The sequence below is a fragment of the Salvelinus fontinalis genome, chromosome 9, assembly GCF_029448725.1.
Source record: "Salvelinus fontinalis isolate EN_2023a chromosome 9, ASM2944872v1, whole genome shotgun sequence".
NCBI classification, from domain to species: Eukaryota; Metazoa; Chordata; class Actinopteri; order Salmoniformes; family Salmonidae; genus Salvelinus; species Salvelinus fontinalis.
In genome coordinates this window covers 43,208,564-43,234,767 of record NC_074673.1, presented here as the reverse complement: position 1 = coordinate 43,234,767, position 26,204 = coordinate 43,208,564, and the positions used below count along the sequence as shown (strand labels likewise).

Below are 26,204 nucleotides of genomic sequence, written 5' to 3'. Positions count from 1 at the left end.
TGCACTGTGCCCGGCCTGACCCAGGAGTCGCTAGTGCGCGATGAGACAAGGATATCCCTGCCGGCCAAACCCTCCCTAACCCGGACGACGCTGGGCCAATTGTACGCCGCCCCATGGGCCTCCCGGTCGTGGCCGGCTGCGACAGAGCCTGAGCTCGAACCCAGAATCTCTGGTGGCACAGCTAGCACTGCGATGGAGTGCCTTAGACCACTGCGCCACCCGGGAGCCCGGCCGGTAATTTGACCATGATAACAAGTTTAGATAGCTGGCTGCTAAACTACTTTAGCAATCTAACAAATGTTAGCTGACACGGGCTAATTGACTGACTGTCAGTGACTGACATAACAAGAGAGAAACTGCTGATGCACAACCACATTTCCAAATTGCACCTTGTGTATTCTACTATTCTAACTCGCAACAGTAAGTTGAGGGGGCGATTGATCCGAGGGCCTTCAAAAGGGGGGCTGTGGGCCGCACTTAGACAGTGTACTTACTGTATACAGTCTTACAAAAGTGCTATCTTGACCCTAAAATGTTTCATTGGTTGTCCCCATAGGAAAACCCTTTGAAGAACCCTTTTTGGTTCCAGTAAGAACCACTTTTTGGTGCCAGGTAGAAAACTCTTTTGGGTTCCACATAGAACCCTTTTCACAGAGGGAACCTGGAACCAAAAATGGTTCTCCTATGGGGACAGCCATAGAATCCTTTTGGAACCCTTTTCTCTAGGAGTGTAGAGTAGAGAGTGTATAGATAGAGGGAGACTAGATCTTCGACTGTGTAGGTTGAGGGTTTTGTTCTGCACCTGAGGACTGGGTGGGCTCTCTGTACTCTCCATTGCTGATCTGGCGAATGAGGTTCTTGTGGTCTCCTCCATCGAACGGCATGGTCCCATAGACCAGGGTGTACAGCAGCACCCCTAGAGCCCAGCTGTCCACCTACAGCAATACAAACACACGTGTCAATAGTCAGGTCTCTACACAGATCAGGATCAGATAGACTGAACGTGAGAGATCAGTCAGTTAAAACAGTCACCGGAGACGCAGTTGAAAAGGAATCTCACATTTCCCTTTTCCAATTTCCAGTAACTGATAAATGAGGCTCAATGCCATTACTGAGTTAGCAACAGATTATCAAAACATTAACAAGGAGCGCACTGTGTCTGAACTGGATCAACGTAGCTGTGGTGTAGCAACAGCTGAAACACTGTAAGCACCGCACAGCTATACCATATTGCTCTTGGCCCTACTTTCCTTCTCCATCCCCTCAGCCATAGAAACAGTGATAAACACCAGAGTGTGGAGTCGGGAGTGTGCCAGTTTGTTTCCATGTAGATAGAACTCTCCAGTTCTCCCTCTGTCTTACTTTCTGTCTCTGTCTGTGTGTCAGCCAGAAGCCTGCACTTTGTGACCACTAACCTAATGCAATGTGGCTTTCTTAGTAAACGGGTTATGTAAGACCAGTGTCTGGGGCATGGAGGGTGAAGGGGGGGTGGAGGGTGGTTAATGAGTCCAGCAGAGATGGCAGAGCTGTGATATCCTGGCCCTGACAGATCTCAGGAGACACACTGCCAGCCACTGATTAGCCAGACGGCAGGCTTGGGAAGGGAAGGACAAGACTCCTGGAGGAATGTGGCTGGCTGTTGATGGCCACAGGGTTATAGCCAGCCCAGCGCTGGGACTGAGGTCTGGGACTGACTGTCAGGGCACAGGAAATTAGATAGGGCTGCCCCAGCAGCTCCATACTGACTGGACTTCCTCTAGGGCCAAAGCCAGGAATAACTCACCCTGGAACCGCTCTGTCATTGGTTAACTGACTGAGACCTCTCCTCTGTCATTGGTCGGCTGGCAAGGCCACTGGGAGGGTGAGACAAAGCGAGTGCCATTGTTGTGTTCTGTTTTTGTGTTAGCTGTAATTTGTGGATTTTCAGCAACTGGGTTCTGCCATTTTAATTACAATCTCTGTTGGGTTTTTTTGCACAGTGAATTATATAAAATTACGACTTTATTTTATAAAGCACAACTCTTCTTGCAATTCGGGAAACGCCCTGAAGAACAATTACTTTGGAATTAGTCAATAAATAGTTTGGGGCTATTTTGTCACTCTCTCTCCCTTTTTCTCAACCAAACAATTTCTCAGTCCCACCCATCCTTGGCAGTGAAGTTACTGGGCCTGTCTGTGTAACTCCTAAAGTCTGGAAATGTAAAGTCTTCAAAGGGAGCTGAGACACCATCTGAGGCCTCCCACTGAGGATGTGAGCGTTGCTGGGAGTAGTAACTGACTGGGGAGTAATCCCATCAAAGAGGAGACCTAATGCCTCTCTCTCTCTCTCTCGCTCTCTCTCTATTAGCTCTGGGACTCCAACTCCACAGTGCCAGGTCCAGGAGATTAGTAATAACTTCTCCCAGGGACAAAAGATACCCAGTATCATTGTGTCCGTCTGTGACCTCTGACCTGTGTGGTGCCTAGTCCCTACCTCTGGGCCGTGGTAGGGTCTTCCGTTGACTATCTCCGGTGATGCGTAGAGCGGGCTGCCACAAAACGTCTGCAGCAGTTTGTCCTTATGGTAGAGGTTGGATAGCCCAAAGTCAGCAATCTGGCGGGGAGATGGAGACAGAACATCATAGTGGTTTGGTAAAACATCATAACAAAGGTCATTCTAAGTCTCATGGCACTGACAAGGTGACAGAAAGGACTCCTTCAAGCACCGGCCTATCTAAACTCCATTCAAAGTTACAGACTCTGTTAAACATTTACAGACTCTGTTCCAAGGTCACAAGCAAGGTTTGTAGAGCTGATTAAAAATGACTCTTTCTTACCTTAATGTTACAGTTTTCATCCAGTAGCACATTTTCCAGCTTCAGATCCCTGTGCACCACGCCGTTCTGTGAAAGACAAACAGTCCATCGGTTGGCTCTAGGTCGGTACAGTAGAGGGCCATTCGTTCGCAGTTCAATCTGCTTGCTGACGGTGTGGTGATTTACAGAGAACAAACTCCTGTGTTGCTCTCAGGGGATAGAGTCAGAGTGGGCCAATTGGTCTTAGTGCTGTTTAATTTCCCTGCCTCACACTCTATCGTCGTTGTGTTGACATCTGCTGAGATTTTCCCTCGAACGTGTCACAATAAAAAAAAGAGCCTGTAATTACGGACCCAGATAAATCATGTTCTCACAACAGCCCCGGATTAAAAACAACTGTGTAGTTAGTGACCCTTTCAAGGCAGGCACTAACATGTGGTACACACAGGGACAGGAAACACATGCAGCCATTTCAGATCTGGAAGTGATGGGGTGACTTCATTACAACTGTGGCCGGGTTCTGTGTTGTGCTGTGCGTCTTCAATTGGTTAGCAGTGACAGGGAACACTTGTTCACATGCTTCTGATTGGAGAGTGGGGGAGGTGTCTCTAATCAGCCCTCTCACAGTGCACTTCCTTCCTGTGTCAGTCAACCACACTATATCATCCCACCCCACGCTACTTCAACCCCCCCCCCCCCCAGTGCGGTTGCCACTCGTGACTCATCCCAATACACTGTGATTGCTGTCTCCACTCCCCCTATCTAAGCTGGGGAGATGACATCATCCTATCCCAGCTGTAGAGATGATAACTATGGGGGGGGGGAGCCAGACATCCACCCTCTCTGGAGGACCATGGTCGAGGGGAGAGGAGGAGAGGGTGTGGGCCAGGATCCATTCTATGGGGGGGGAGAGATGATGGAGTGTCCCGGTTTGAGCGAGGGGGTGATCCAGGGACATGGAGACATGACCGCAGATGAGGACCCAGGGAACCACGGCAGAGACTGGGTCTGCTCAGCGCACTATGGGTGACACTGGCTTGCATTGAATCTGTCCTCCCGAACACCAAGAGGCCAAGGAAAGCATAGCTAATACATCAGACTGCTTGACAATGTGAGGGATATATACGGTTATAGGCACACGGTTCTGATATTTCGCCCTGCGCCTGATGATTAGCAGAAGTGTGTGTGTGTGTGTGTGTGTGTGTGTGTGTGTGTGTGTGTGTGTGTGTGTGTGTGTGTGTGTGTGTGTGTGTGTGTGTGTGTGTGTGTGTGTGTGTGTGTGTGTGTGTGTGTGTGTGTGTGTGTGTGTGTGTGTGTGTGTGTGTGTTTCTCTACAGAATCTTACCTTATGACAGTGGTGCACAGCAGAGACTATCTGTCTAAAGAAGTGTCGTGTCTCTCTCTCGCTCAGCCGCCGGCGCTCACTGATGTAGTCGTACAGCTCGCCCTTACTGGCGTACTCCATCACGATCACGATCTTGTCCTTGTTCTCAAACACTGGAAGAGGCAGAAACAGTGGAATGGACACGGTCAGCGTGGACACACAGACAGATACCATCTGTTTCAGTCAGCATGGACACACAGACAGATACCATCTGTTTCAGTCAGCATGGACACACAGACAGATACCATCTGTTTCAGTCAGCGCGGACACACAGACAGATACCATCTGTTTCAGTCAGCGTGGACACACAGACAGATACCATCTGTTTCAGTCAGCGCGGACACAGAGACAGATACCATCTGTTTCAGTCAGCGTGGACACACAGACAGATACCATCTGTTTCAGTCAGCATGGACACACAGACAGTTACCATCTGTTTCAGTCAGCGTGGACACACAGACAGATACCATCTGTTTCAGTCAGCGTGGACACACAGACAGATACCATCTGTTTCAGTCAGCGTGGACACACAGACAGATACCATCTGTTTCAGTCAGCATGGACACACAGACAGATACCATCTGTTTCAGTCAGCGTGGACACACAGACAGATACCATCTGTTTCAGTCAGCATGGACACACAGACAGTTACCATCTGTTTCAGTCAGCGTGGACAGACAGTTACCATCTGTTTCAGTCAGCGTGGACACACAGACAGTTACCATCTGTTTCAGTCAGCGTGGACACACAGACAGTTACCATCTGTTTCAGTCAGCGTGGACAGACAGTTACCATCTGTTTCAGTCAGCGTGGACACACAGACAGTTACCATCTGTTTCAGTCAGCGTGGACACACAGACAGATACCATCTGTTTCAAAGCAGAGGTTTCATCACAAAACATTTGTGGAAAAATCTACTTCATCTTCTCAGTGGACATGTTGAATATCATCTAGATGAGAACCTCTGCCAGATTCACAGCAAACTGGTTGTGTTCAAACTCCAGAGCACGTTGCATCTCTGATTACATTACATCACCACCAACCCCACCTCATGTGTCTGACTTGAGTCTTAACAACACTTCTGGGAGGGAGGGGGTGTTTAAGCAATCAGCCAAACGCCTTGGAGAGGAGAGGACATGAGAGGAGAGGACCTAGGAGGAGAGGAGAGGAGAAGAGAGGAGGGAGGAGAGAAGAGGACATGACAGGAGAGGAGAGGACATGAGAGGAGAGGAGAAGAGAGGAGAGAAGAGGACATGAGAGGGGAGGACATAAGAGGAGAGGAGAAGAGCAGAGAGAAGAGGACATGAGAGAGGACATAAGAGACTAGAATAAACTAGTAGAGAAAGGAAGAGAAGGGAAGAAGTTCAATAGAAGATAAATACAGGAGGGGGCCTAGTTAACAGAAGGTCCATAGTGTCTTCTTGCCTTGACCTGGACAGTAAATCATCAACTTCTCATCATGCCACTAACTTTCACCACTCTCTCCCACATTCCAAGCCCCCACACTAAGCCCTATTCACATGAAGAAGAGATAGGAAGCCTCAACGCCCTACAGACTAGACACAGGACAACCTGTTCCACCACTATCTATCTAGCCTCCCATGTATCATTACGTCTACCGCCAGGGCATGTTGCCGTGCCAACAGCAGTGCACCATGTGAGGGATGAGAACTGTCAATGTATTTTCACACACAACAGGAGCTCCAAGGGTGGAGACCTAGTCACCCATGAGCGAGCACCTTCACAGGCCCACCCCTCCCCTCTTCTTCCCCCTCCCCTCCAAAGAATAATCCTGTGGTAAAAACATGTTGATGCTGATTGATGGTAACCCTCCCTGATTGTGGCTGTTCCGCCGGGCAGGGCAGGCAGCACGGAAACCGGGCCAGCTGTCCTGGGGGTCGGATCTGATTGGCTGACAAAGCTTCGACCCGGGACGACCCTTCCGGCGAGCCGTGGCGGGGGTCCGATTGAGAGCCAGCCCCCCAAGATTCACAGGGATAATTACCTGGTTTACATAACGGAGGCGTGTTATCCACGGCCCGCTAGGATGGGTAGCTAGCTAGCTGCCCCCTCCGTCTGTCACTCATTGTTTCTTTGTTCCGCGGCCAGCAGGTCTCAGATCAAACTAATTAGCACCTATTGTCCCACTGCCCTGGACATTGCTTGGTCAGCTTAGGGCCTAGCCCTCTGAGCTGTTGACATGAGAGTCACGCTAAATCGCTACTTCAGCGGAGAGCAGAGGACAATGGAGTTACAAAGAACATTTACTTTGTGTGTTTAAATGTGTGTTGTCTGACAGAGGCCTTTAACATGGACATTTAGTGCTTTGTCATATTTCACAAGGAGGGCAATGTACAGTACTCATAATGCAGAGCTGTTTCCATTCAAACCAGAGAATGAGTAGGACAAATCTCTCTTCTTAAAGTCCTGTCTTTTCTAAACCAGAGGGAGGTGCTTGTCACTGTCACACCAGGCTTGTTTCACAGACTTTAAGTTTGCTAGGGAACAAAACACAAAACACTACACAAATAGCCGTTGTGAATACCATTTAAACGGAATGGACCATATTGACTGCTTCAGGAAGACTTGTCTTGAAATTGTTCCTTTAAAATTGAGTTATGAGGTTATGAATTATGCTCGAAGCGACAAGCAAATGTGCTTTAATTGCTCGCAGGCCTGCTGATGGATGCAGAAAAACATATTTTTCAAAAAAATCAATCAACACTGCACATCTGGTTCAGCTTTGTTTCACACAAGCAGTTAGCTGTTGACACTGGTGTTGCCGGATACACATGTGTGTGTCTATACATTTGCAATGCTATTCTGGTCGGAGGCCAGCCCACAACAGTAAACAAGAGAAACACCAGAAACCAGGCAACCTCTCCAAAGAAACGACTGGCACGGGTTGGTAGCAGACAGTGGGTCTGACTGCACGGCACACGCATAGGAGGGAGCAGCACCCCGTCTCCTTATAAGCTAGTTTATAGAAGTGTTCTCCTAATCAGCCTCTCAGACACACACAAACTTGGTTAAAAAACAATAACCACAACACTCACAGACGACTGGCCCGTTCCCATGACAAATGTCTCTGTTTGACTGTTCGTCACCAACACGTGGGGTTTGGTAGACTTTGAACCCAATCAGAACAGTCATAGTCAACCGGTTTAGGCACTGTTGTTAGGCAATGTGGCACAACAGTTCTGACGTGGCAGAGAAAACTGTTTTTGAACGACTTGGGATATAGAAATAGGTACTAGGCAATTGTCTGATGTTGACTCATTGTTTAACTGCCCTTTGAAATGGCGGTTCATTTGTGGTTCAAACTTGGATTGAAAATGTAAGGTAATGTCAGCTGCATCAACATTCTCTGTTGATCAGAATTCCCCTCTCAAACGGAGGTGTGGGGTCAAGTCAAATGAGCGAATGTGCAACACAAGACATGAGCGAAGCCTTTGTCTCTTGGATGGGACAGATACACTGTATGAATGTGGCGTTAGCGTGAGCTCAGGGCCTCTCCTCCCTGTGCATATCTGTGGAGTCAGGCTCAGGGCTAGCCTCCTCTCTGTCTTTCTCTCTCGCCCGCTCTCCCTCCTACTCTCCTCAGTCTCAGTCTGGTTCCCAGCTGGAGATCTCTCTAAGCACTAACAGATGTATGGCCCTGAGACCGCGGAAGACACAAGAGGAGACCTCTCAGATGTGGGAGAGAGGGGCAAAACCTCACGGACACCCCCCCCCCCCCCGACACACACACGTGCACGCACGTGTACACACACTCTCTGAAAGACACTGGGCTCAGACAGAGAAGAAAAAGATGAATAACATCTCAAAACCTGAGGTCCAGATTGTATTATGACATCTGCCTGCCATAACATGACAATCCTAGAGCAGCACCAGGCAGGGGGAAGGAGGAAGAGATTGAAAGCTGTGTGTGTGTGTGTGTGCGAGCATGTGTGTGAGCGTGCGCATATAGACAGACACCCTACCTTCATAAATAGAGATGATGTGGGGGTGTTTCAGGGATGACATGATCTCTATCTCCCTGCGGATGTGAACCATGTCCTGCTCATCCTTGATCTTCTCCTTCCGGATGGACTTGATAGCCACCTGAGGACAGAGAGGACAGACACGTGTTCTTGTCAGTTGACGTGGACTAATGTGAAAATTAGTGGGCAGGTCAAATCAAACCCACAAAGAGTTTGTGATGATAAACCAACGCAGGTCAAACCGCGAGTCGACACACCCACATAGCATATCACAGACACCTCGTTGCACGTACATCAGCAAAGACATTTGGACAGCCAGAATGCTTGCTCTGTTGACCTTTGCAAAATACAGTATGTCTTACATAACATAATCTAAATGAACACTCTTTGACCCTCCTTCCCAGAGCCCCATAGTGACCCACCCGTTGTGACCTCTGCTCTCCACTCAGCCAGTCAACACAGACAGGAGAGGCACTGAGACTCGGTCATCAGAGGCTCCTGCTGTGTAATTCCCCGTCTCTTTAGAGGAGAAAAGGAAGGTGCTCTCGGTGGAAAGAAACAGCGTTGGCGCGTGGTGCAGTAATGAGGACTCCATTGTACGGAGTGTTCACCCTGGTATTAACAGACAGCTGGTGCTAGGGGCTTGGTCTATCTAGTCTGTGATGTGTGTGGAGTGGGGCGGGGGCGACTCCCTCTAGCCTGACTCTGGTCTAATGGACATATCAGGTAGAACATCAAGGAGAATAGGGAGTTTCTGGGCTGTGGGTTTCCATGGCAACTGCAGCTCGGGGGCGGTGTGTGTGCCTGCCAGCAGGGGGAGTGGATTGATGAAGCTGAACCTTCTCAACTAGCCTGTGAAGACATTACAGTAGATGCAAGTGCCAAACGAACACACTTTCAGGCCAACGTATCGTGTTGATTTACACCATGCCGCTCACAAACACTTATACACGTCGTACAGTATGTAGGCCTACACCCACATCTGTTGTAAAAACTACAAACCAGAGGTCTAAGGTCAAGGGTGGCAGGTAGCCTAGCGGTTAAGAGCATTGGGCCAGTAACCGAAAGGTCGCTGGTTCGAATCCCCAAGCAGACTAGGTCGATGTACCTTGAGCAAGGCACTTAAACCAAATTGTTCTGGATAAGAGTAAAACAATTAAAGTCAACAGAGACTTCCCCCTACTTGGCCTCCCCCTGGTCTCTGTTAGCTAGCCTATAGGGACGACAAAAGCTTTCCTTACTAAGAGAGAGGTCCATTACAGTGGAGGCCAATTCTACTCCAGAGCCAGGCAGCAGTACAAACCACACACTCAGTGTGCCAAGCTAATTACTGTGTAAATTCATAAAAATAACCCGACCAGAATAACTCTCCTCATCCAGAGCACGACTTGATTACAGAGAATAAAAAAAAGATGTAAATATAAACAAGGAAAGGCCCTGTTTTGTTTCCACACGCTGAGTGGTAGTCTTTAGGTCTTAGTTAGTTGCTGGTCTCTATTGGTGAAGTGTTGTACCTCCACTGTTATCAACAGCATTAGTACTGTATTCACTTCATGCCAAATCCTAAACCATGAATGGGAACGTAAGTCCCCAGTCTGTCTCTATGTGAAGCAGCACACTGTCTGCACTGCTGGTCCGTTTTTCACTGGTGCTGTTTTTTATTGAAGGCCGGGATCTGTCAGTTCCTATAGAAGTACAATACAGGACACACTCTACTTGGAGATGGTGATGTAGAAATAGGGTTGCAAAGGGTCGGAAACTTTCCAGTAAATTTCCAGATTTTTGGGGGAAATTTTCAATGAGAAGTTAAGCCCGGGATTTTGGGGAATTTTGCTTAAATTCGTCAAAAACTGTAGCTTATAACAATGAACCTTTTTGGTGGGATACACATAAGGCAATTCTAGGTATTTTGGCATATTTTGGTTCAACTATCCCCAATTCAATGGAATTGCAACCCTCTACATGCACAGTGCATTATTCCATCACATGTGCAGTGCACTCTTCCATCACATGTACAGCTGATTGTCAAGATCTTGCACACTAATGAGATGCTATTGAGCCCACACTACTACATTGTCTGAGCCAAGAACTACATGCTTTCTGGTATATTTTTATTACAATACTGGGTGAATATACACTGCTCAAAAAAATAAAGGGAACACTTAAACAACACAATGTAACTCCAAGTCAATCACACTTCTGTGAAATCAAACTGTCCACTTAGGAAGCAACAAAGACAACAGGTGGAAATTATAGGCAATTAGCAAGACACCCCCAATAAAGGAGTGGTTCTGCAGGTGGTGACCACAGACCACTTCTCAGTTCCTATGCTTCCTGGCTGATGTTTTAGTCACTTTTGAATGCTGGCGGTGCTTTCACTCTAGTGGTAGCATGAGACGGAGTCGACAACCCACACAAGTGGCTCAGGTAGTGCAGCTCATCCAGGATGGCACATCAATGCGAGCTGTGGCAAGAAGGTTTGCTGTGTCTGTCAGCGTAGTGTCCAGAGCATGGAGGCGCTACCAGGAGACAGGCCAGTACATCAGGAGACGTGGAGGAGGCCGTAGGAGGGCAACAACCCAACAGCAGGACCGCTACCTCCGCCTTTGTGCAAGGAGGAGCACTACCAGAGCCCTGCAAAATGACTTCCAGCAGGCCACAAATGTGCATGTGTCTGCTCAAACGGTCAGAAACAGACTCCATGAGGGTGGTATGAGGGCCCGACGTCCACAGGTGGGGGTTGTGCTTACAGCCCAACACTGTGCAGGACCTTTGGCATTTGCCAGAGAACACCAAGATTGGCAAATTCGCCACTGGCGCCCTGTGCTCTTCACAGATGAAAGCAGGTTCACACTGAGCACATGTGACAGACGTGCCAGAGTCTGGAGACGCCGTGGAGAACGTTCTGCTGCCTGCAACATCCTCCAGCATGACCGGTTTGGCGGTGGGTCAGTCATGGTGTGGGGTGGCATTTCTTTGGGGGGCCGCACAGCCCTCCATGTGCTCACCAGAGGTAGCCTGACTGCCATTAGGTACCGAGATGAGATCCCCAGACCCCTTGTGAGACCATATGCTGGTGCGGTTGGCCCTGGGGTCCTCCTAATGCAAGACAATGCTAGACCTCATGTGGCTGGAGTGTGTCAGCAGTTCCTGCAAGAGGAAGGCATTGATGCTATGGACTGGCCCGCCCGTTCCCCAAACCTGAATCCAATTGAGCACATCTGGGACATCATGTCTTGCTCCATCCACCAACGCCACGTTGCACCACAGACTGTCCAGGAGTTGGCGGATGCTTTAGTCCAGGTCTCAGGAGACCATCCGCCACCTCATCAGGAGCATGCCCAGGCGTTGTAGGGAGGTCATACAGGCACGTGGAGGCAACACACACTACTGAGCCTCATTTTGACTTGTTTTAAGGACATTACATCAAAGTTGGATCAGCCTGTAGTGTGGTTTTCCACTTTAATTTTGAGTGTGACTCCAAATCCAGACCTCCATGGGTTGATAAATTTGATTTCCATTGATCATTTTTGTGTGATTTTGTTGTCAGCACATTCAACTATGTAAAGAAAAAAGTATTTAATAAGAATATTTCATTCATTCAGATCTAGGATGTGTTATTTTAGTGTTCCCTTTATTTTTTTGAGCAGTGTATTTTATATGACATACATCATTTTTTGTTAACTAGTAAATAGTAGCCTACAGCAAAGTATGTTTTAATCATTTCTAACTTGTTAACAATTTCTGCTAGTTAGTTTTTGCTACCATGTGGGTTTTAACTTGCTTGAGCCTGCTAACTGAGGAGTGTTAATTCACCTGTTTCCAAACATGTTTCGTTTAAAAACATGTATCTTACAAAGGAGTTGTTTAATCTAACTGCTTAACTATTTATATGTACATGGAATTGTATTAGGTTTTTTTCCTTTTTTTCCCTAATCTTTACAGGAAAATGCCACGGGCATTATCTGATGTGTGGGGACATTTCACTGCAGCTAATGTAGAAGGAAATGCTGTGTACATTTGCAAATACTGTGCTAAATCATATGTGAAGAATGCAACAGATGCAGAATAATCTGGCCAAGTGCATAAAGTTCCCTCAGCACTCACAACAAGCAACCTCTGACAAAATTCCCTCTTCGTCTATTCAAGGTGAAAATGATGAAGCAGACACCTTATCGATAGCAACAGCTCATGGTCCTCCTGGAATGAGAAGTTTTTTTGACTCAATGGAGGAACGTAGTCAGAGAAATGCTGATGAATGTCTTGCTTGAGCTGTGTATACAACTGGTTCATCTCTGATGCTCACAGGCAATGTGTATTGGAAGAGATTTCTGAATGATCTTCAACCAGCATACACCCCTCCAACCAGACATGCTTTATCTACTCATTTGCTGAATGCAGAGTTCAACAGTGTTCAAGTGAAGGTCAAGCAAATCATTGAGAAAGCAGACTGTATTGTAATCATCTCTGATGGGTGGTCGAATGTTTTTGGGCAAGGAATAATTAACTACATCCTCTCCATCCCTCAACCAGTATTGTACAAGAGCACAGGCACAAGGGACAACAGACACACCGGTCTCGACATCAATGACCTTGGACCACAGAAGGTATTTGCACTGGTGACAGACAATGCTGCGAACATGATTCACTGTGTGGATAGTGTTCTCGGGGTGATGAGAGGTGGTGGGTTTGCGCCAGACATAGCATTTTCCTTGATGGCCAAAAAACTAAATTGACCGGAGTACCTTCTTCCATATGTTTGGGGAGTCTCCCACATGCCTTTTGGCAAACACCAAACATGTTTGCTTATTTTTTTCATTAGGCAATGGCTTTTTTTCTGTCCACTCTTTCGTAAAGCCCAGCTCTGTGGAGTGTACGGCTTAAAGTGGTCCTATGGACAGATACTCCAATCTCCGCTGTGGAGCTTTGCAGCTCCTTCAGGGTTATCTTTGGTCTCTTTGTTGCCTCTCTGATTAATGCCCTCCTTGCCTGGTCTGTGAGTTTTGGTGGGCGTCCCTCTCTTGGCAGGTTTGTTGTGGTGCCATATTCTTTCCATTTTTTAATAATGGATTTAATGGTGCTCCGTGGGATGTTCAAAGTTTCAGATATTTTTTTATAACCCAACCCTGATCTGTACTTCTCCACAACTTTGTCCCTGACCTGTTTGGAGAGCTCCTTTGTCTTCATGGTGCCGCTCGCTTGGTGGTGCCCCTTGCTTAGTGGTGCTGCAGACTCTGAGGCCTTTCAGAACAGGTGTATATATACTGAGATCATGTGACAGATCATGTGACACTTAGATTGCACACAAGTGGACTTTATTTAACTAATTATGTCACTTCTGAAGGTAATTGGTTGCACCAGATCTTATTTAGGGACTTCAGAGCAAAGGGGGTGAATACATATGCACTTTTCAATTTTTAATTTTTTAGAATTATTTTTAACATGTAACATGTCAACATTTCACCAATTTGAACTTTGAATTTTTTTCTTTATTTTTTTACCCCCTTTTCTCCCCAAATTTCGTGGTATCCAATCGCTAGTAATTACTATCTTGTCTCATCGCTGCAACTCCCGTACGGACTCGGGAGAGACAAAGGTCGAAAGCCATGCGTCCTCCGAAGCACAACCCAACCAAGCCGCACTGCTTCTTAAAACAGCGCGCCTCCAACCCGGAAGCCAGCCGCACCAATGTGTCAGAGGAAACACCGTGCACCTGGCCCCCTTGGTTAGCGCGCACTGCGCCCGGCCCGCCACAGGAGTCGCTGGAGCGCGATGAGACAAGGATATCCCTACCGGCCAAACCCTCCCTAACCCGGACGACGCTAGGCCAATTGTGCGTCGCCCCACGGACCTCCCGGTCGCGGCCGGCTGCGACAGAGCCTGGGCGCGAACCCAGAGACTCTGGTGGTGCAGCTAGCACTGCGATGCAGTGCCCTAGACCACTGCGCCACCCGGGAGGCCCTCAATTTGAACTATTTTGTGTATGTCCATTACATAAAATCCAAATAAAAATCTATTTAAATTACAGGTTGTAATGCAACAAATTAGGAAAAACGTCAAGGGGGATGAATACTTTTGCAGGGCACTGTATGCTGGCAAGTGCATCCTGTCTGGTGCAGAGATTAACAAGGCCTATGGTGTCATCAAAACCGTGTCTCGCCACCTTGGCCTGGATGAGGGCAAGGTTCTTGGCAGTCTGGCGAAGTACACTTCCAAGCAAGGGCTTTGGGATGGAGATGCAATATGGCAGTCATGCCAACATATCTCATCAGCCACCTGGTGGAAGGGACTTTGTGGATCTGAGGCTCTTTCACCTCCTGCCTCCATCATCCTCCAAATCCCAACAACATCAGCCGCCTCAGAGTGCAACTGGTCCTTGTTTGGGAACACACACCAAAGCACGCAACAGGCTGACCAATACAAGGGTTGAAAAATTGGTGGCCATCCGGGCAGATTTGAGGCTTTTTGAGCCTGACAACGAGCCATCCTCAACCAGGTTGGAAAGTGACAGTGAAGATGAGGCCTCAGAGTCTGATGTTCAAGAGGTGGACATTGAGGAGGTCCAGGGAGAAGACATGGAAGCCTGAGCGGAAGACAACCAAAGCTTTAGTTTCTAGACTATCATTTTACAGATGTATGTTGAAAACGTTTTTGGGAGATGCGATGGATCATTGGGGATCATTCAATATTCCCTTTCTTTTGTTGTTCGGTGAAATCATCCCATGTGAAAAGTCAACTCATTTAATTAAAGTTAAATTCGTAACTAAATTGTTTTTTAAAATTTCTATTGGAAGGATTTAATAATTTGCAATTGTCTACTTATGATAAAGTAAAATGTTTCTTTCATTCTTCATTTGATATGGTAAATATATCCAATGCAATAAACATCTACATTTAAATGGTATTAATATTCATTTGCATATATTTTGTAACGTTCGTTCTCCTCCTCGTCTGAGGTGGAACAAGGATCGGACCAATATGCAGCGAGGTATGAAGACATAATGATTTATTTAAATGAAGACGAAAAACACTTGAACAAACTACAAAATAACAAAACGACGTAAACTGTCACGTTCCTGACCTGTTTTCATTTTTCTTGTATTTATTTAGTTGGTCAGGGCGTGAGTTGGGTGGGTTTGTCTATGTTTGATTTTCTATGTTGGGATGTTTGTGTTCGGCCGGGTATGATTCTCAATCAGAGACAGCTGTCAATCGTTGTCCCTGATTGAGAATCATACTGAGGCAGCCTGGGTTTCATGTGTGTTTTGTGGGTGTTTGTTTCCGTGTCTGTGTTGGTTGCACCACACAGTACTGTATCGGTTTATGCACTTCGTTTATTTGTTTTGTAAGTCAGTTATGAACCCTAACCACTCTGCGTATTGGTCCGATCCGTCTCGCCTCTCCTCGTCCGAGGAGGAGGAAGAATATGACGATAGCCGTTACAGAAACACCCACCCCAAAAGGATCAAGCCGAGGACACAGGACTCGTGGACTTGGGAAGAGATCCTGGACGGCAAAGGACCCTGGGCTCAGCCAGGGGAATATCGCCGTCCCAAGGCGGAGTTGGAGGCAGCGAAGGCAGAGAGGCGCTGGTATGAGGAGGCAGCGCGGCGACGCGGTTGGGTGCCCGAGAGTCAGACACAAAAATGTATTGGGGGGGGGGGGGGGGCACACGCTGAGTGTGGCAAAGCCGGGTAGGATACCTGAGCCAACTCCCCGTGCTTACCGTGGAGTGAGAGGGCGTCGTACTGGTCAGACACCGTGTTATGCGGTAAAGCGCACGGTGTCCCCAGTACGCGTGCTTAGCCCAGTGCGGGCTATTCCACCTCGCTGCACTGGTAGGGCTAGGTTGGGCATCGAGCCGGGTGCCATGAAGCGTACATGGCACCAGCCTTACAGATGGTGTCCCCGGTTCGCCAGCATAGCCCAGTGCGGGCTATTCCACCTCGCCGCACTGGCAGGGCTACGGGGACCATTCAACCTGGTAGGGTTGGGGAGGCTCGGTACTCAAGAGCGTGTGTCCTCCTTCACGGTCCGGTATACCCGGTGCCACCTCCACGTACCAGTCCTCCGGTGGCAGCCCCCCGCACCAGGCTGTCTCTCCGGGTTCTCTCTCCAGCTGCTCCCACCTGTCCAGCGCTGTCAGAGCCTTCCTCCTCTCCAGCGCAGCCTGAGTCTGAACTGCCTGCCTTCCCAGCGCTGTCTGAACTGCCTGCCTTCCCAGCGCTGTCTGAACTGCCTGCCTTCCCAGCGCTGTTTGAACTGCCTGCCTTCCCAGCGCTGTCTGAACTGCCTGCCTTCTCAGCGCTGTCTAAACTGTCTGCCTGCCCAGCGCTGTCTGAACTGTCTGCCTGCCCAGCGCTGTCCGTCTGTCCCGAGCCGCCAGAGCCGTCCAGCCAGGACCAGCCAGAGCCGTCCAGCCAGGACCAGCCGGAGCCGTCCAGCCAGGAGCCGCCAGAGCCGTCCAGCCAGGATCCGCCAGAGCCGGCCAGCCAGGATCCGCCAGAGCCGTCCAGCCAGGATCCGCCAGAGCCGTCCAGCCAGGATCCGCCAGAGCCGGCCAGCCAGGATCCGCCAGAGCCGGCCAGCCAGGATCCACCAGAGCCAGCCAGCCAGGATCCGCCCCTCAGTCCGGTGCTGCCCCTCAGTCCGGAGCTGCCCCTCAGTCCGGTGCTGCCCTTTGGTATAGTGGGATTGACATGGAGGGTGGCCATTGGGAGGAGGCCACGGAAGCGGGGTTTGACTATGGTGGGGTGGGGACCACGACCAGCGCCAGAGCCGCCACCGTGGACAGACGCCCACCCAGACCCTCCCCTAGAGTTTATGCTGGTGCGCTCGGAGTTCGCACCTTAAGGGGGGGGGCTATGTCACGTTCCTGACCTGTTTTCCTTTTTCTTGTATTTATTTAGTTGGTCAGGGCGTGAGTTGGGTGGGTTTGTCTATGTTTGATTTTCTATGTTGGGATGTTTGTGTTCGGCCGGGTATGATTCTCAATCAGAGACAGCTGTCAATCGTTGTCCCTGATTGAGAATCATACTTAGGCAGCCTGGGTTTCACGTGTGTTTTGTGGGTGTTTGTTTCCGTGTCTGTGTTGGTTACACCACACGGTACTGTATCGGTTTATGCACTTCGTTTATTTGTTTTGTAAGTCAGTTTCAGTTTCGTTATAATAAATCATTATGAACCCTAACCACTCTGCGTATTGGTCCGATCCGTCTCGCCTCTCCTCGTCCGTGGAGGAGGAAGAATATGACGATAGCCGTTACATAAACAGACCTGAACTTGAGAACATATAACAATGAACGCACGAACAGGAAAGAATGAACGAAACGAAACGAGACAGTACCGTGTGGTGCAACAAACACAAACACAGCAACAATCACCCACAAACAAACGGTGTGAACAGCCTACCTTAATATGGTTCTCATAGGAAACGTAAAACACCTGCCCCTAATTGAGAACCATATCAGGCTAATACATTGAACCCAACATAGAAACACATAACATAGAATGCCCACCCAAACTCACGCCCTGACCATACTAAATAAAGACAAAATAAAGGAAATAAGGTCAGGAACGTGACATATTTCCATTAATTCCCATATATTCCTGTTAATTCCCATATATTCCCGTTAATTCCCACAAAGTTTACACCTCTGAATATTCCCCAAAATGTGCAACCCTCTGTATAAATACACAAAGGTCTTACTGTGGTGTGTGTGGTTGAATTTTTAGAGAGATTTGTAGACGACTGTGCTGCATGTATTGCAGATAGTACAGTATCAATATACACTGCCCTTTGACCCTCATTATACTGTGAGTTATGTTTTTAATGTCACATGTACGAGTACAGTGAAATGCCTTTCTTACAAACGTAAAACCCAACAATGCAATAATCAACAACAAAAAACACACGAGAAATAAGAAGAAATATGTCAGCCTATTAGAAACAGTATTCCAACAATACAGAGAGCAGAAAAAAATCCATCCATCCCACCGGGCTCGTCTCTTACTCCCCTGGGACCCTGGAGTGGGTGGGGTCATTAAACACGCAGGCCTGTGTATCATCCACCTGCCAGCTGGCTGACTGGCTACAGTACTGCAGCCCTGCTTTTGTCTTTAAGTGTTGGGCTATTACTGTCAGTCACACAGATGGCTGCCCTGCCGGCCTTGCCCAGCCACCCTGTGCCAGGTATAGTCCTCCTCTACAGGCTGTAGGCTGAAGTGTGTTTGATGCGAGAGGCCGCGCTCCGCTCCACTAGAGCCTGACAACGACCGGCGGTTTCTCAGCCCCTTAAAATTGATGAGGTATCCATCACTAGTTCCCCCTTTCTCTCTGAAGATCATGTTCATTTGTATGGATGGAGAGACTGTGTGTGTGTGTGTGTGTGTGTGTGTGTGTGTGTGTGTGTGTGTGTGTGTGTGTGTGTGTGTGTGTGTGTGTGTGTGTGTGTGTGTGTGTGTGTGTGTGTGTGTGTGTGTGTGTGTGTGTGTGTGTGTGTGTGTGTGTGTGTGTGTGTGTGTCAGGGGAGTTAACAATAGCAGGGAGGACCCTATGATTGATTGAGAGAGCTGAGCCATCTTTTTACCACAGTGCCAGAGTGAAGAAGAAAAACTGCTGAAAACTGCACAACTACAGCCCATAACAGTGAATCTCAGTAATTTTCTCCTCCCAGTTAATCCCCAGTGAATCCATTGTTTGGGGGTGAGGTAATCTAGTGCTTTAAACTCATATGAATGTGACTTTCTAACCCCTAAACTAAAGCCCACCCCTCCCATTATGATGGGGTCCCCTATCTTTAAACTGCTCCCCTCCTCCCATCTCCCTCTCTCCCTTCTCCTCCCCCATCCCTCCCTCACTCTTTCCCTCCCTCCCTCCCTCCCTGTGCTTTGGACCCCCCCACAGGATAATAACTTTCCATTTGTGTCTTATTTCCAGCTGGGGACGGCCTTTCATGTGTCAATGCCCACTGCTGTCACCACAACCTTTTCCCTTTGCGTAAGGCATCTCCTCCCTCACACACACTAAAACGGACACGCATACACGCATGTAAGCACACACATGCACCTTTTATTAAAAAATATATGTTTATTTAACAAGGCAAGTCAGTTAATAACAAATTCTTATTTACAATGACAGCCTAGCCCGGCCAAACCCTAACCTAGACGACACTGGGCCAATTGTGCGCCACCCTATGGGACTCCAAATCACGGCCGGTTGTGATACAGCCTGGAATCGAACCAGAGTCTGTAGTGACGCCTATAGCACTGAGATGCAGTGCCTTAGACCACTGTGCCACTCGTGAGCCCTTATGCACCCAAACACACTGACACAAACACACAGAATTGCATACACATTGACCTTTGCACATCCAAGCCCATGCACACATACAGTAGTCAAATCAAACCACACATACAGTAGTCAAATCAAACCACACATACAGTAGTCAAATCAAACCACACATACAGTAGTCAAATCAAACCACACATACAGTAGTCAAATCAAACCACACATACAGTAGTCAAATCAAACCACACATACAGTAGTCAAATCAAACCACACATACAGTAGTCAAATCAAACCACACATACAGTAGTCAAATCAAACCACACATACAGTAGTCAAATCAAACCACACATACAGTAGTCAAATCAAACCACATATACAGTATTCAAATCAAACCACACATACAGTAGTCAAATCAAACCACACATACAGTAGTCAAATCAAACCACACATACAGTAGTCAAATCAAACCACACATACAGTAGTCAAATCAAACCACACATACAGTAGTCAAATCAAACCACACATACAGTAGTCAAATCAAACCACACATACAGTAGTCAAATCAAACCACACATACAGTAGTCAAATCAAACCACACATACAGTAGTCAAATCAAACCACACATACAGTAGTCAAATCAAACCACACATACAGTAGTCAAATCAAACCACACATACAGTAGTCAAATCAAACCACACATACAGTAGTCAAATCAAACCACACATACAGTAGTCAAATCAAACCACACATACAGTAGTCAAATCAAACCACACATACAGTAGTCAAATCAAACCACACATACAGTAGTCAAATCAAACCACACATACAGTATGAGGACACAGACACACTGACTTTCCATCCAAAGTGAGCAGCCGACAAACACAACAGAAGGTTGTGCAGATTCTATGTCTACAGGCTGTCACACTTGAACACATGCTCTCATGCACCCCGACATCTAATCAATCTCTCTTCAATGATAAACCCACAAACACAAGTCATCAGTCTCTTCTCTTTGCCCTTTTGCTCTTCTCATTTAGTCTAGCTGCAAAGGAAGCCGGGGCATGCCAGGGAAAGTAATACGGGCAGGGCCAGCAGAGGGATTCCATAACGATCTCTCACCCTGTTGCTATCTCTATCGTATGGACACCAGGGGCTCTTTAGGTCAGGGGTCATGTACACTTTCACAGCACCATGCCAGACACAAGTGCCCTGGGGCCACAGTCTGCACACCCTCTCTATCTCTGTCTGGGTGCCTCTGAACTGAATGTACTCAAGTGTTGATTTACAAAGGGCCCATGGCCACTTGTACTGGTAATAATGTTGTGACACATTCAACGGCAACAGTTCAGGTTGATTTATAATTAGCTACCACCTACACACTGTTCCAGAGTCAGCTCTGCTGCCTGCTATTTGAAGTGGAATCATTAAGGGCTGAAGAACTAAGCCAGGCCAGGCTAACTGATAGAGGAGGAATGCATGGGGATCAGGCATTACCATCACTCCATAAATCTCTAGAATGATGTCAGGGCATGTGGAGATGGCAATGACATACAAAGTGGTGAAACTGCGGTTATTAATGGGATATAACATAATAGCCTTAAACATTTCACCAAATGTGACTAGGCTTTTAAAAACAGACCCAAACAGATCCTGATTTTCACTTGAACCAAGCACCCTGTCTGTTTAATGAGTTGGAAAACTTGCAATAAGGCGTTGATGCCATAAAGCATTGGCAACAGCCAGGCAGGTCATGTGAGGGTGCTATTTGAGCTACGGGTTTATGGTGCCTCCACCAAGCATGCATGTGCCAGGAGCTATGGAACACAGAGGGACATGTTGACCCGACTGAGTTTCCCCCCTGGCATTCTGAATCTGAACACACGTAAGGAAATTTCCTCTCGTTCTGCCAAAAGGGGATCATGGGTAAAATGATGCAGCACATAGAAATATCTGAAGAGGTGAGGTGCATGGGTCTCCAAATATGGTGCATGGGGGCAGATGACGAGCATGCAATGACATGCTGCTGTTCTCCAAGTCATGGAGAAACTCCAGGATATTGTTGACCAACACCAAGACACAAACAAAAACAAAAAAGTTGAGGGACATTGGTCAAAGGGACACAGTCATAGGGGCGGTAGGTAGCCTAGTGGTTAAAGCATTGGGCCAGTAACCGAAAGCTCGGTGGATTGAATCCCTGAGCTGACAAGGTAAAAATATGTAGATCTGCCTCTAAACAAGGCAGTTAACCCACTGTTCCCCAGGTGGGCCGTCATTGTAAGAATTTGTTCTTAACTGACTTGCCTAGTTGAAGTCTGAAGTTTACATACACCTTAGCCAAATACATTTAAACTCAGTTTTTCACAATTCCTGACATTTAATCCGAGTAAAAATTCCCTGTCTTAGGTCAGTTAGGATCACCACTTTATTTTAAGAATGTGAAATGTCAGAATAACAGTAGAGAGAATTATTTATTTAAGCTTTTACTTCTTTCATCACATTCCCAGTGGGTCAGAAGTTTACATACACTCAATTAGTATTTGGTAGCATTGTTTTTAAATTGTTTAACTTAGGTCAAACGTTTTGGGTAGCCTTCCACAAGCTTCCCACAATAAGTTGGGTTAATTTTGGTCCATTCCTCCTGACAGAGCTGGTGTAACTGAGTCAGGTTTGTAGGCCTCCTTGCTCGCACACGCTTTTTCAGTTTTGCCCACAAATGTTCTATAGGATTGAGGTCAGGGCTATGTGATGGCCACTCCAATACCTTGACTTTACTGTCCTGAAGCCATTTTGCCACAACTTTGGAAGTATGCTTGGGGTCATTGTCCATTTGGAAGACCCATTTACGAACAAGTTTTAACTTCCTGAGATGTTGCTTCAATATATCCACATCATTTTCCTCCCTCATGATGCCATCTTTTTTGTGAAGTGCACCAGTCCCTCCTGCAGCAAAGCACCCTCACAACATGATGCTGCCACCCCCGTGCTTCACGGTTGGGATGGTGTTCTTCAGCTAGCAAGCAGCCCCCTTTTTCCTCCAAACATAACGATGGTCATTATGGCCAAACAGTTGTATTTTTGTTTCATCAGACCAGAGGATATTTCTCCAAAAAGTACTATCTTTGCCCCCAAGTGCAGTTGCAAACCGTAGTCTGGCTTTTTTATGGTGGTTTTAGAGCAGTTGCTTCTTCCTTGCTGAGCGGCCTTTCAGGTTAGGTCGATATAGGAATTGTTTTACTGTGGATACAGATACTTTTGTATCTGTTTCCCCCAGCATCTTCACAAGGTCCTTTGCTGTTGTTCTGGGATTGATTTGCACTTTTCACATCAAAGTACGTTCATCTCTAGGAGACAACGCGTCTCCTTCCTGAGCGGTATGACGGCTGCGTGGTCCCATGGTGTTTATACTTGCGTACTATAATTTGTACAGATGAACGTGGTACCTTCAGGCGTTTGGAAATTGCTCCCGAGGATGAACCAGACTTGAGGAGGTTGACAATTTTTTTTCTGAGGTCTTGGATGATTTCTTTAGATTTTTCCATGATGTCAAGCAAAGAGGTACTGAGTTTGAAGGTAGACCTTGAACTACATCCACAGGTACGCCTCCAATTGACTCAAATGATGTCAATTAGCCTATCAGAAGCTTCTAAAGCCATGACATCATTTTCTGGAATTTTCCAAGCTGTTTAAAGGCACAGTCAACTTAGTGTATGTAAACTTCTGACCCACTGGAATTGTGATTCAGTGAATTTCAAGTGAAATAATCTGTCTGGAAACAATTGTTGGAAAAATTACTTGTGTCATGTACAAAGTAGATGTCCTAACCGACTTGCCAAAAAAATAGTTTGTTAACAAGAAATGTGTGGAGTGGTTGAAAAACGAGTTTTAATGATTCCAACATAAGTGTATGTAAACTTCCGACTTCAACTGTAAATAAAGGTTACATTAAAAAATATAGATATATTCTTTTAACATGCAGTTCAATTACTTCAACAACATCAAAAAGAGGTGTTATTCTAGGCCAGCTCTCAAGTTTGAGTTTGCCAAACTAGAAACCTCTTAACCTTACAGCAATAAATGGCACATTCCAGCCCATTCAATGTGAGTAGGCTGAAGTATCTTGGAGGAGTGTTGGCCTGTTTCAATGATGTGTATCGTTGAGGACAGCGCGTGCTGAAGATATTCCCAGGGCCTCTAGAGCCTTATGAGCACGGGGGAATTCCCAGAGGGGAAAAAGACACACATGTCTAGAGCACAGCAAAGTAGCTATTTGGGGCCTCTTTGTTGTAGCTATGTTTTCTATGACTCAGGATTGGGCGTCTCAGGTCTGTAGACTTAAATTACACAGGCAGCCCAATTCTGATCTTTTTCCCGCTAATTGGTATTTTGGTCAATTACATCAGATATTTTCCGGATCTGATTGGTCAAAAGATCAATTAGTGAAAAATAGATCGGAATTGGCTACCTGTGTAAACGCAAGAATAACTTTTACAGATGTCTCAGGCATACATGGTTCTTGAAATCCCTATACATAAAGAGTTTTGAAAATCCCTATGCATAAATAAATGTCTCACCTCTCTGCCGGAGTGTCGTTCAATTGCCTTCTTGACTTTGCCATAGGTCCCTCTTCCGAGAGTCTCGAGCAATTCGTAGCGGTGTTTCAGGTTATGCTTGTGGTGGTGTTTCTTGAAGCCTGAATTTCTCCCGCTGCCATCGCTAGCTGCCGGTGTTTCTGCCATTGAATGACCGGCAGGTAGCGATGGAGGGGACAGGTCACCCCTAGATGGTTTACCCACTGCGGTGGGGGGTTGTTTGGCCTCAGGACGGGTCAGCCCTCGGTGGGCCGAGAGACAAGCTGTTTCCATCTCTAGGGAAGTATTCAAACTAACTTCCCACGGTTAAATATCTTAAACTAAGCTATTTGTTACAAATATTTATACTATAGTTATACTTATTATAGGCCTAATAATAGTCGTAATAAATAAAATAAATTACAAGGAATAATGCGTAAATATTATAGTAATAAACATAGAAATTATTCCGATTGTCTAATGATCACTCCCTTTGTTCATTATTTTCTGATCAAAGAATTCTCTCCACACCTTGTCATCCCTTTGTCGGCTTATAAGAGTGAGTCATTATTATACGATTAAATAAAAAAGCAAAAGGTTATAAAGGAGACATGTGACATCACCTGTCTTTACGCGCCTGATACATAATGCAATGCATATTATACATGTTTTACTCTGAAGGTATATTCTATGGCTACAGTCCTCTAAATATGTATTCAGAATTCGACAGACGAATGCATGTCGGAAGCTGAATCCACTTTCGATTGTATGTCTCCTCGGGTATGAACAATGGTGCTCAAAATTTAGCAATCCAGAAAGATTTTTTTTTTTTTTAGGTTATTTAAACATCGGGCTATTCTATTCTCGTTATCCGTGTAGTAGCCTATACTGGCATTATTATCTCATAGTCTTTCGTTTATTCTAGGCCGTTCACATAATCTACCGTAAAAATGCTGCCAACATCGTTAACTCACAACTAACAGGCGAAACCGTCAGCGTCATTGCCTCCCGAGAAAGCAGCGACGAAACCGGCGTTCTGGATGAAGATGACCCTCATTTTGTCCTCAAACCAGGTGTAACGTCATTCAGCTGAGCTCTGTGTATGGCGCGAGTGCTCCATGCCCAAGTCGACGTTGCAGATGCGCTATGATCGGATATGTCAAGCTCAGACGTTTTGATTATTGCCATTGTCGTTTTGCTCTCCTTCTTCTTGTGCCCTTCTTCTCCCTTTCTCTATATTCTCTAACGTGAGGGGCTGTGAATAAGGAATGTGAAATGATCGAGTCCGGAGGCGGAGTTTACAGTCCTCCTTCCTTCTCTCCCGCTGTGCTCTCTGCCTCTCTCTGGATTTTGGACTGCTGCTGACTGCTTTTCCCTTGACAGAGGCTGTGGAAGTACAGCCCTGTTTTTGGCAAGCTATAGTCATTTTACTATAGCCTAATGACTAAACTGTGTTTCAGACACAAAATACAATATAAAGTCATAATAAAACCTAAAATCGTAATAACCTGTCAAGGAATATCATCATGCCTGTCATTCATTATTTTAGCTGTGTCAAAGTTATTAGAGTGCAAGAGAACATATAGTTTTGAATGGCAACTCAGGTTGAGGCAGTTTAATTATGAATATTGCTGAAACCTTTATGAAGTCACAGGAGGTCCTTTACTTTCACAGGAGGTCCTTCACTTTCAAACCAATATTTTTTCCATGAACAATACAATCACTACTGTTAGTGTGGGCGAGTCTATAAGAGCCAACGATACTTATGAATCAGGAAGCAAAAACAGAAACAGGTATCCAATGTTAGGTTTATCACTAAAATAAATGTTATGCATTCATACTCTGGCATGACAGTGACGGATGACATGCAGTAAGACACATTGAGAACCTGGCTGCGCAGAATTCACAATCTATCTCAGTGTTGCTGTCATTCCCTGGGGATACCACAGTATGTATGTTATCATTATGCAACATGAATTCATGTTTGCATCTGGTTCTTATAATGGAAAGGAACGCAACATAATATCATAAGGGATTTTCTAATTAAGGCCTACCAATTTGCTGAAGGCTACATTGTATAACACTACTGATCACTGTGTGCAAGAATACCACGTTACTGTCTGTAGGTTTCTACAGAGTGGATACAGGGGCCATTTACTGTGGAATAATAGATTGGCATGGAAA

The 26,204-nt window shown here is 46.5% G+C and overlaps 1 protein-coding gene across 1 annotated transcript in view; it reads right to left on the bottom strand.

Annotated features, from left to right (window-relative positions):
- Nucleotides 1–25,376, bottom strand: part of nuak1b (NUAK family, SNF1-like kinase, 1b) — a 30,979-nt gene extending 5,603 nt beyond the window's left edge. Inside the window, exons 1-6 of the mRNA XM_055934514.1 lie at nucleotides 24,024–25,376; nucleotides 8,163–8,283; nucleotides 4,141–4,292; nucleotides 2,817–2,882; nucleotides 2,474–2,593; nucleotides 803–935 (exon numbers count right to left, since the gene is read on the bottom strand). Coding sequence (XP_055790489.1) covers nucleotides 803–935; nucleotides 2,474–2,593; nucleotides 2,817–2,882; nucleotides 4,141–4,292; nucleotides 8,163–8,283; nucleotides 24,024–24,314 — 883 coding nt within the window. The 5' untranslated portion in view covers nucleotides 24,315–25,376. The remainder of the gene's footprint in view (nucleotides 1–802; nucleotides 936–2,473; nucleotides 2,594–2,816; nucleotides 2,883–4,140; nucleotides 4,293–8,162; nucleotides 8,284–24,023) is intronic.
- Nucleotides 25,377–26,204: the final 828 nt, after the last annotated feature.